The sequence below is a fragment of the Plectropomus leopardus genome, chromosome 24, assembly GCF_008729295.1.
Source record: "Plectropomus leopardus isolate mb chromosome 24, YSFRI_Pleo_2.0, whole genome shotgun sequence".
Taxonomy (NCBI): Eukaryota; Metazoa; Chordata; class Actinopteri; order Perciformes; family Serranidae; genus Plectropomus; species Plectropomus leopardus.
The window spans coordinates 87,501-98,793 of record NC_056486.1 but is presented as its reverse complement, the minus strand read 5'-3'; the positions used below and the strand labels follow the sequence as shown (position 1 = coordinate 98,793).

At 41.1% G+C, this 11,293-nt stretch overlaps 1 protein-coding gene across 1 annotated transcript; it reads right to left on the bottom strand.

Moving 5' to 3' along the window:
* Window positions 1–532: 532 nt before the first annotated feature.
* LOC121963005 (prothrombin-like) lies at window positions 533–8,413 on the bottom strand. Its single transcript, XM_042513363.1, is given in 16 exon segments — window positions 533–764; window positions 1,433–1,503; window positions 1,810–1,988; window positions 2,258–2,431; window positions 3,097–3,264; window positions 3,640–3,766; window positions 3,955–4,071; window positions 4,335–4,628; window positions 4,797–4,933; window positions 5,498–5,606; window positions 5,747–5,771; window positions 5,773–5,813; window positions 6,337–6,361; window positions 6,502–6,581; window positions 6,937–7,017; window positions 8,152–8,413. Coding segments are annotated over 16 exon segments (2,031 nt in total). The 5' UTR covers window positions 8,399–8,413; the 3' UTR covers window positions 533–608.
* Window positions 8,414–11,293: the final 2,880 nt, after the last annotated feature.

Here is an 11,293-nt window from a genome sequence, read left to right as displayed (position 1 = left end):
TGAGGACATTTCTAGTATGTTACAACATAGGATGGTAGGACATTTCTAACTTTTTTGACATTTTTGGTATTTTTGGACATTTTTAGAATTTTTGGCTGTTTTATGATTTTAGGACATTTGTAGGGTTTTTCAAATTTTCTAGTATTTTAGGACATCAGTGTCTCAGCTGTGTCCTCTGTCGGGGTGTGGGGGATCCTCCTCTGGCTCTTTTTTTGATCATCAGGCTCTATTTTGATGCAGTTTTATGTCTGTGACACCTTATGGAGACGAAAAGAACAAAAACTATTCAAAGTGTCAACAAATTATTTTTATAATTTTTATTGTCAATTCACCGGGGCCCTGTCAGGGGCCAGATTTGGCCCGTGGGCCATAGGTTGATCATCACTGCCGTAGTGCATAAAAATTAATTAATTACTAATTGTCAGCAGATGGTAGACAGTGATCATTCAGCGGGATGTTTGTGTTGCCATGGAGATTTAACATAAATTCCACTGTTTGATGTTGTGACGCGAATTCGTGAAAGACCGTCAGGTTTATCAGTCACACAATCTTTATTCAGACCAGACAAACTTTATTAGCACTCTGATGCTCCACAGCAACAAACGTGTCTACTCGTCATCGTCGTCGCCCGACCTTTCGATGACTTTCCTCATCCACTTGCTCATCCTGAACACGTGAGTGTAGAAGCCGTACTTTCCGTCTCTGTCGCAGCCTTCGCCCCACGACACGATGCCCATCTGATACCAGCGGTTATCTGCTGGATACTGAACGAGACCCATGAAAAAAACACTCAAAAAACCCACGAAAGAAACATGAAAAACACACAAAAAGCTAAAACAAACAAACAAACAAACAAAAAAACACAAAAAGCTAAGAAAAAAACAAACAAAAAAACACAAAAATCTGCTGCGACACATCCGTCCATCATAAAGTCCCCGGGTTATTTCGGAGCGCTGCAGACGTTTTGAATGGTTTATGTTGAAGTGAAGGTTGACAATCATCTTGAATTTCAGTTGCGAGCTGAAATTGTTCTTCGATTATTTGTTTAGCAGTTTGATTGCCTTGAAAATGAATTATTGATTATTTAACATGCCAAACACTTTCAGATTTTAGTTGTATTTATTTGTCTTATGTGATAATAAACTGAATATTTCTGAATTTGACTCTTTGTTGAACAAAATAAGAAAAATTTGGGCCTCAAATATATAAAAAATAAATGTTTTTTTTTAAAAATTGTTCTCTTTTTTTAAATGATATTTCATGAATTCAGAAAATTGTCTGCAGTTAAAGTTTTAATTAATAGTTATCGGCTTTTCTCTTCAGGACATTTTAAAGTATTCCTGGTGTCTTTTGTTTGTTTCATATTCAGCCTGCAGTCACAGTTTTTCATAAACCTACTCAGCACTCATTATTCAACCTTTAATTTTCTCACCTTCATCACAAACGGTCCACCGCTGTCCCCCTCACAGGCGTCTCCACGCTGGGCCTCCTCCGGCTTATAACCTGAGACACAATGCTAACATTAGCATACTAAGGCTAGCTGATAATTAGTAAACACAGCTGATGATGATGTCATCAGTTCTGCAGATTTTCGTTCATTAACTTCAGTTGGACACGTCAACAAGTCACGGATTTGTCCTCTGGGGGACACAGACCATGAACTGAGTTTTTATAGAAATCACTTCAGTCATAAAATACTTCAGATTGGACCAAAGGACAGACACTGCTGTCCACAGAGTCTCACTGCTGTCCACAGAGGTAGAAATGTGAGGACAGATGGATTTTTGTGTCTCAGAGGACAGGTCTTACCAGCACAAAACATGTTGTTTGTAATCTTGACGGACGTGGATGCGCGGCAGGTGTCCTGCTCTACAATTGGCAGCTGGATCTGCTGGAGGACTGTGGGTAAGTTTCTGGCCGAGGGACTCCAGGCCTCCTGCAGGTTCCCCCAGCCAGACACCCGTCCTTTATAGCCCTCCGTCATCAGACTGCCGGGGACAGACACAGGTTAAAACAAAATCAGTGGACAGTGTCTCAGTATGTGAACAGTGTCTCAGTGTGTATCTCCGGTGTGTCTCGGTGCGTCTCAGTGTGTAGACAGTGTCTTGGTGTCTAGACAGTGTCTGTGTGTGTCTCAGAATGTAGACAGTGTCTCAGTCTCTGTGGACAGTGTCTGTCTCCGTGTGTGTCTCCAGTGTGGTGCTGTGTGTCTCTGTCTTTGTGGACAGTGTCTCTGGTGTTTCTTGGTGTCTCTTACGCCTTAGCGATCTTCCTGCTGGGCAGGCAGACCGGGTGGATCTGGTCTGTGAAGATGACGGGGCGTCTCAGATGCAGCAGGGCGATGTCCCGGTTCAGGTTGGTCTGCCAGTTGTATCTCGGATGGACGATGATCTCACTGATGGCCACGATCTTCTCGGTGCCGCGCTCGAATCTGAAAACATCGCAGAGACAGACGTTTAGACCAAGGACAGAGACAGAGACACCCTGTCCAGACTCGACATGATCTGATGACAGTTGAGCACAATCAGGTCCCAGGTCTCGTCTCAGACCACCTGCCCAGCTGCTCTGGGGAGGACACATATGACCACCTATATTTGGTGAAATAAACACTAACGCCGTCCTGATGTGTCTCTGACAAGGACACGTACTCAGTGCAGAGCGAGCTGCTTGTTTGTTGACTATCAGCTACAGAGCATTTACAGAGCAGCTACACAGCAGCCACAGAGCAGCCACAGAGCAGCTACAGAGCAGCTACACAGCAGCCACAGAGCAGCTACAGAGCAGCCGCAGAGCAGCTACAGAGCCTTTACAGAGCAGCTACAGAGCAGCCACAGAGCAGCCACAGAGCAGCCACAGAGCAGCTACAGAGCAGCCACAGAGCAGCCACAGAGCAGCTACAGAGCAGCCACAGAGCAGCCACAGAGCAGCTACAGAGCAGCCAGAGCAGCCACAGAGCAGCTACAGAGCAGAAGTGTGGATGTAATAACTGTAGACACATGAAGACTCGGGTGTGAACAGACAGATTCAGGTGTGAAGAGACTCAGGTGTGAAAAGACTGGTGTCTGGGCCTCTATCAGCAGGTGTGAAGGGACTTACTTTGCCCGGTTGTGTTTTCCCAGTCGGACCAGTATGTCGGTGGCGGTGAAGTTCTTGTTCCAGGGCGGGTAGAGGATGCAGTGAGCAGCGGTAAGAATCCACTCGTCACTGATCAGACTGGCTCCACAGAGCAGCTCCTGAGGGAAACGCTTGTAGAGCATCACCTGCCTGACAGAGAGCAACTGTTGAACCTCTGAGCGCCAAAGCCTCGCTCACAGAAACACGAGGCCCTGACACCGTGAAACCATGGTGACAGTTTACTGTTTAAAGAGTGGTGTTACCACGGTGACAGTTTACTGTTTAAAGAATGGTTACCATGGTGACAGTTTACTGTTTTCAGTGTGGTTGCCATGGTGACACTTTACTGTTTACTGTGTAGTTCACATGATTACAGTTTACTGTTTCATTTCTGGTTACCATGGTGACAGTTTACTGTTTATAATGCGGTTACCATGGTGACAGTTTACTGTTTGAAATGTTGTTACTATGGTGACAGTTTACTGTTTAGAGTGTGGTGTTACTATGGTGACAGTTTGTGGTTACCATGGTGCTGAGGCGACCTCGGCGTCATCGCCCCCGACGATGCGTTGCTCTCGGTATGACTCCAGAAGCTCTGCCTCCTTGTTGTCCTTTTTATTTACCTTTTCAAACAAAGGACGCTCTCCACATACTGGGACATAACCAGTACACCAGTCAGTGAGGAAGTACACCAGTTATCTTAGCAGTAAAACTGTCAGTGAACCAGTACACCAGATATCTGACCAGTACACCAGTCATTGAACCAGTACACCAGTTATCTGACTGGTACACCAGTACAATCACACACCAGTTGAACTGGTCAGTCCAGCTGTCACTCACCGGCCTCTCCTTGTCCAAAAGTCCGAGGGTGGAAAAATGTTTTTTTTGCCGTAGTCAGGACGGAGCGCTCCTGTCCCTCTGTCTCTGTGCTCAGAGTGTCATCAAACAGTGAATCCTCTGAGAGACGGACCAAGACAGAGACGCAGAGAGACAAAGACAGACAGAGAGACAGATGGAGAAACACACAGAGAGAAACAGAGACAGACAGAGAGACACAGAGAGAGACAGTGAGACAGACGACTGAGTACTTCATTCATCTCCTATTTGTATTCTATGGTTGACACTTGTTCAGGTAGTTACTGGTCCTCGTTCTGGTGCTCAGGTAGTTACTGGTCCTCTTACTGGTGCTCACGTGGTTATTGTACTAGTGCAGTACTTACCACACAACTCCAGGTCGCAGTAGTCGATGGTCATGTTCCCAGAAACCTCCACGTAGCACCAGGGGCCCTCGGGGTCGTTGTCGGGGTTGCGGCACTTGTTGCTGGGCAGACTGACCTCAGGGATGAACTCCTTGTCAATGCTGAGGGCCTTGGCCTCTGGAGAGGACCACTGAAGACAGGTGTGTCCTCCCAGGGTGACCGCCAGGTCCCCGACATAGTCCAGACCATTATTGGGTAAACAGTCACCGGTTTTGACTTCTTCAGGGGCCAACGTGGTTGGGACAAAGTCCTCACCTGTAAGGAGAGTCTGAATCAGTACTGTACCACATCATGTAGTGGTTGGACACGCAGTGACTGATGGTCTTAGACTGATGAAGACAGGTACTACAAGGACTCGTATGTAGGAACAAAAGTATTTATTTCAGTTCTAGTATTCAGTTGGTAGTACTGTCAAGTACTTGCCACATGTGGGTACCCTGCAGGTCTCTTTCTGGACTGTTGGATCTGTGGTGAAGCACCAGGGTCCCTCCGGACTGTTGTTGGGGTTTCGACAGAAGTTGTTTTTAAGGATGCTGTTTGGCTCTGAAGCGTTGTACTCCCTAAAGACAGACAGAGAGACAGAGAGAGACAGTGAGACAGACAGACAGGCAATGACTCAGTCTAATCCCTAATTTAGTCATTACTTGTCCTTGTTTTTGTTAGACTTAAGGCTTTCGTCGTTGATAAGGCTTACAGTTAGGGCTGGCTCAGACTCTCCTCTTTGATAAGGCTTATAGTTAGGGCTGGCTCAGACTCTCCTCTTTGATAAGGCTTATCAAAGAGGAGAGTCTGAGACTCTCCTCTTTGATAAGGCTTATAGTTAGGGCTGGCTCAGACTCTCCTCTTTGATAAGGCTTATAGTTAGGGCTGGCTCAGACTCTCCTCTTTGATAAGGCTTATAGTTAGGGCTGGCTCAGACTCTCCTCTTTGATAAGGCTTATAGTTAGGGCTGGCTCAGACGTTATTTAATTTCTCTTTGGGTTCATTCATTGTGTTTGTTAATTAATGATGGGGTTTTTTTTGTTTTTTTTTTTTTTTTACACCTAAAAGTCTTTTTTCTTTCTGTAGTCGGTTTGTTGTTTAGTTACCTTATTATGGGATGTTTGAAGCTGTTGCTTGGTTACCTTATTATGGGATGTGGGAAGCTGTGTGTCCAGTATTGACACTGTCTCCCTGACTGTGTGATGTTGATTTCTCCTTCATATTTCACACCTATACCGGAAATACAGTGACCTACACACACACACACACACACACACACACACACACACACACACACACACACACACACACACACACACACACACACACACTCTGTCAGTCTATATGATTATTTTATTAAATATTTTACAGTTGATTTTATTTGGACTTACCTCCTGTACACTGCCTGATGATGATTGATGTTGTCTTGTGTCCTCGGTAGCTGAGTTCCATGACAGTCTGAGAGACAGGCGGACAGACGGACAGACAGAGAGACAGATAGTTAATGTTTGTGGCCGGAGGTTGTCCATGTTTGATCAGTTTTGGACTTTGTTCATGTTGACAGAACTCTTCTGATTAAACTTCAGATTTAAATAACAACCCTGACTCCACAAAACTCTGGAGCTCCTGTCAAACTTCAATAAAAACACAATTATTTTATCTTTTTCCATATTCGGCCGAATCCACAGAACAGATATTTAACGTTCAAACTGATTAACTTTGTTTTCATCTCTAGAAACTTAATGCTTGAAGGCGTGTTTTCTTTAGAATAAAAAAGCAGCAGAAAATATTTACTTGAAAAAACCAACAGCAAACTAAACAAGTCATCAAATTGTTTTTTTGAAATTTCACCAAAAGTTTTGAAGAAATGGGATTCTGTTTGTAAACAGAAAGAAACAAAACTTCTTCATTCAAAGTCAAAAGTTTTCAGATAAATGATAAAATGTTTGTTTTTGTTGACGTCTGCTGAAGAAATACTCACCCTGATATTTCTCCCAGAAGTCCTCCTGCAGAGGACAGAGTGTCTCATTAGGACGCAGACTCTACTGCACATAGTGCCAGTACAAGTACTACTGTCACTGCAGCACTACATACACTGTGAGTATTAGTACAAGTACTACTGTTAGTACAGCTGAGAGAGGCGTACTGTTTTGTCCGGCTGTTCGAAAACCTCTCTGGCTTCTTCGTGGTCGCAGATTTCCTCCACACACTCTCTCTCCAGGTTACCTAATATCAAAAAATACACATTACTATGAATAATCACAGTATAGTAATAATACACATTAATATAAATGATTATAGTAATAATATACACTAATATTAATAATTATAGTTTTGGCACATATTGATATTAATAATTACTAATTATAATAATAATACACACAGGGATTAATAATTACAGTAATAATACACACCAATATTTCTTCTGAGCAGTGGAGAATAAAACAACGAGCTCATGAGCCTGAATTTACTGTTTCTTTGTTGAATTTTGGGATCTTTTTTCCCCGTGAACGTATCGAGGTGACTCACAGATGGACTCGACTTTTGTGCAGTAAAGATGAGGGCTGCTTCGGTGACTCACCTGGTTTCAGCTCCTCAAACAGCTTATTGGCCCGAGGGTTCCTCACCAACACCTGAGACGCCACCTGGCTGTCCAGGAAGACTGCAGAAAGGGACAGACAGAGAGACGGAGAGACAGAGAGACAGGGAGACAGTGAAGGGACGACAGTAATCAGATTATCAAATATAAATCAAACCAAACCTAAAACCCCAGATGGAGAGAGTTTTTGTCCTCAGCTGTCCACCACGCAGCGTTTTAATAAAGTTAAAGTGATTCAAAGAGCAGACAAATCTCAGCTGAAAGAAGTACTCGGATTTTACTTAGTACACTCAAGTACTGATGTTGCAGTATATAAATACTTCATTACAAATAAAAGTGCATCAGTGACATTTCTTATAACAGTAATGTCCATTAACACAATGTCCTATAAGAGTAATGTCCACTGACAAGATGTCCTGTAAGAGAAATGTACATTTATTTTCCAGAGAAATGTTTGACCCAAACCATCACCATCAGTTCTTTCTGTTAAAACAAACCATAATTATTCCCTCGGTGTGTTTTACTGAAAAGTTTTACAATTAATCTGAACTGTTGTGATGATTTGATATAGCAGAGGACCAAAATTATTCTGCAGTACAATTCTTGAGTAAATGTTTAAAATATTGTTAGGTTTATTAGATTTAAGGAGTCCAAGACAAATTTCCCTACAGGGACAATAAAGTATATCATATCCTTTCCTGTTGTATTGTATCTTATCGAATCATAATGTATTGTATCGAATCATATTATATCGTATTGCATCAAATCGTATCGTATCAGATTGTATCATAATATATTGTATCGTATTGCATCGTATCATATCACATCATATCATAGTATATCGTATTGTATCGTACCGTATCACAGTATATTGCAATGTCTTGCACTGTATCATATCGCATCATATCGTATTGTATCTTATTGTATCGTATTGTAGTATATTGTATTGTATCGTGTCCTGTCGTATCGTAATGCTACCAAGTTACAGTTTTCTTCTCACCTGCTGCAGCTGCTAAAAATTGTGCAAAGTAAATTTGTATATCAAACATGAAACTTTATACCACCACTGTCACATCTACCCTGCAGCATACTGCCAGTATCATTGCTCACTATCTACCAGTATGACTTGTACATGTAGTATTTGTAGCAGCGGTACTAATACTCAGAGTACTGTAAGAAGAAGTAAAGCAGAGGTACCATGTTCTGCCAGACAGTCGTGCAGCAGAAGCAGCAGCAGAACAGCAGCTGGTTTCACAGTCGGTTCCACCATGATCCAGATCTGCAGCAAACAGAACCGTAATAGTCCGTCCTCAGTCTGTCTCTCCGTCTCCGTCCCCGTCTCTGTATCTGTCTCTGTGTCTCTGTGAGGGGGTGGTGGTATTGACGGCGGGGTCAAAGTGTGAGTCGGTCCCTGATGACTCGTGTTTAATGTGAATTTCTGCATGTTTGCTTTGACTTGTTCAGCAAACGGCAGGAGTTCGACTGTGGACACAAAATCTTTCAACATGCAGAAAAGCTCATCATTTACTAATTTAACAGTTCACTCTGTGTACAAATACATATGCTCTAAAGTTTTTCTCACTCATAGTACTCCATAAAGAACCAAAATAAAAACCGGCTGCTGCTCTCAGCTGTTGGTGCTGCAGCTTCACACAGGAGACGAACCTGCAGCAGTAATGCTGAACACCTGTAACATAACTATATATACAGATAATCTATAATACACTCAAACATAAAACAAAGCAGAAACACTGTTTTTGTTATTTATTTATTTATTTTACTGCAGGTTCTTTTTTCTGGCCAAAAAAATCTTTAACCCTTTGAAACCTGAAACAGGTGATGAGCAACTTGACAAGAAATGTCCCGCAAAGTGCAAGAAAGGCGAAAAATGAGAGAAAGAATTATTAGATTTTTATATATATATATATATATATATATATATATATATATATATATATATACATATAACTGTTATAATTCTGCATTTATTTATCCATTTAATCATGTTACAGAAACAAACAAAAAATTGTATTTCATTGTCATTATCAGTTTTTTTTTTTTGTTGTTGTTTTTAGGTCAGTTCCTTGTGTATTTTAATTTTCCCCCTTTTTTCTTTTTTTTTAACATGTATGCTATTTTTAGGTCATTTCTTTTGCAAGTTTTTACTTTTTTCTTGCTCGTTTTTGGGTCATTTGTTGTTAAGCTCCTCAGTGCCAGTTTTCTCAGGTTTCAAAGGCTTCAACACAATTTCCAGATCGGACTGAAACGTTAAAGCTGACACACGAACCAGAGCCCATGGTGAAAAGTAACTGAGTACATTTACTCAAAGTCAGAAGTACAAGTTCTTCTCTGCTTCTTTACTGAACTTCACAGCGTTCACAGTCCTTTTTTAAACATTTTCACAGAAAAGTCATGTGATGAGTGTGAGTGCAGTGTATTCCTCCAGATTAAAGCACTAATCACATTAAAATACTGCAGTAGAGTGGTGAAGTAAAGGAGCAGAACACTGATATCAGCGTTTTATTTTGACGGTCCCGGCGGCAGTGACCGTACGAACTTTTGTTCCCGAGCTGTTTGAGGGGACGTCAGCTGAGTAAACCTACAGGAGCTGGTCTGAGGTCAGAGTTCAGATTGGTTAAAACTGATGGCCACAGTGAGCCGATCAATCACAGAAAACATGAACGACACGCCGAGAGACGAAAAGACAGAAAAACGTTCGTTTCTGTGTGACTGCTGACTGCTGACTCAGCAGAATTCAGCGCAAATATATTTACAGACCCCCCCCCCCCACAGTCATGGATTGTAACTAAGTACATTCACTCAAGTACTGTACATACAAATTTGAGGTACTTTAGTTGAGTATTTTCTTTTGCTTTTTATTTTTACTCCACTACATTTCAGAGGGTAATATATTACTTTTTACTTCACTAACTTATCTGACAGATTTTGTAACTTTCCAAGTTCGGATTTTTTTTAGGTGTTTTTTTTTTATTTTTCACCTTTTCTAGTTTTGAGTTTTAGGCTGAATTTCTTTTCAATATTTTTCTCTAATAATTTTGAGATTTTTGGGGTGTTTTTTCATTTTTTTTCTTTTTTAAATTAATTTTAAAGTTTTTTTTTTTTTTGTTTGTGACAAATACAAATTCTGAGTGTGTTTAACGAGAATCTGCTCAGGTAACGGCGGCTCCATCGCCCCAACACCGGAGGAGGCAGAGGAAACGTCAGGGTCAGCCCCGGGAGAGAAGGGCCCAGCGCTCCTGGAGGGCCGGCTGGAGTCAACACCCAAAACGATGGAGACCAGGTGCCGCGGGTTCGAGACCCGCCTCAGGTACACCACACAGGAGACGAATGAGCGATGAATGTTTGTTTATTTGTCCGAATATGACTCTGAGTCCACCTGAGTCCACCTGAATCCAGAGGGGGTCAGACAGCTGGACAGGTTTTAAAACCACTTTTGTCACCTTCAGGCTGCTCACCTGACTGCTCAGGTGACAGAGCCACTGATCATGTGACCTTCATGTGACATCATACAATAAACCTGCTGCAGCTTGTAACTGGATCAAAACTCAGAGTCACAAAATTATGTTGAAAAACTTCATACGTAAAAATTTTGTACGTCCCAAAAATTTCATACATCAAAAACTTCGTACATCAAAAACTTCGTATGTCAAAAACATCACAGTATAATATGTTGGAAAAACAATCATAGTATAGTTTGTCAAAAAAAGTCATATTTAAGTCGAACAAAAGGTCATAAATATGTTGAACAAAAGGGAAAAAGAAGCAGACTCAGCTAAAAGGCCTTTTTAAAATTCTGTTAAACGTTTTAATCTTTAGATGTATGTTCTCAGGCTGCAGGCTGCTCGTGAAACAGGTGAAAGTTATGCCGAACTAAAGGTCATCGTACAGTATTTCAGTTTTTTTTTTCAGTTCTCAGAATTAAGGAGAAACATTTAAAGGTAGATATCATTAAAGACGTCTAGAAACAAATGACACAACAGAACTCTGTGTTTCTATTTCCATCATGTACTGTATATATATTTATACATTTATAAATATATCTATAATTCTTGATGTTTATTGATCTGATATGAAGAAGTGATCTGAAATTAAAAAAAACTAATCAATTTCTTCTTAAACAGCTGATCGTTCAATAAGCTGCGGAAGCTTAACAATGTCAAGATCAAATAGATTTAAGAATAAAAAGTAAAATATCAATATTTAGAATTTTAATGACTCAGTTTTCCACATGAATCTTTGATTTTCATTTCAGTATTTTGGATTGAATTCACAATTTCATCCACGAATCAATTTAATGAAACACGGTTTTATTTGCAAA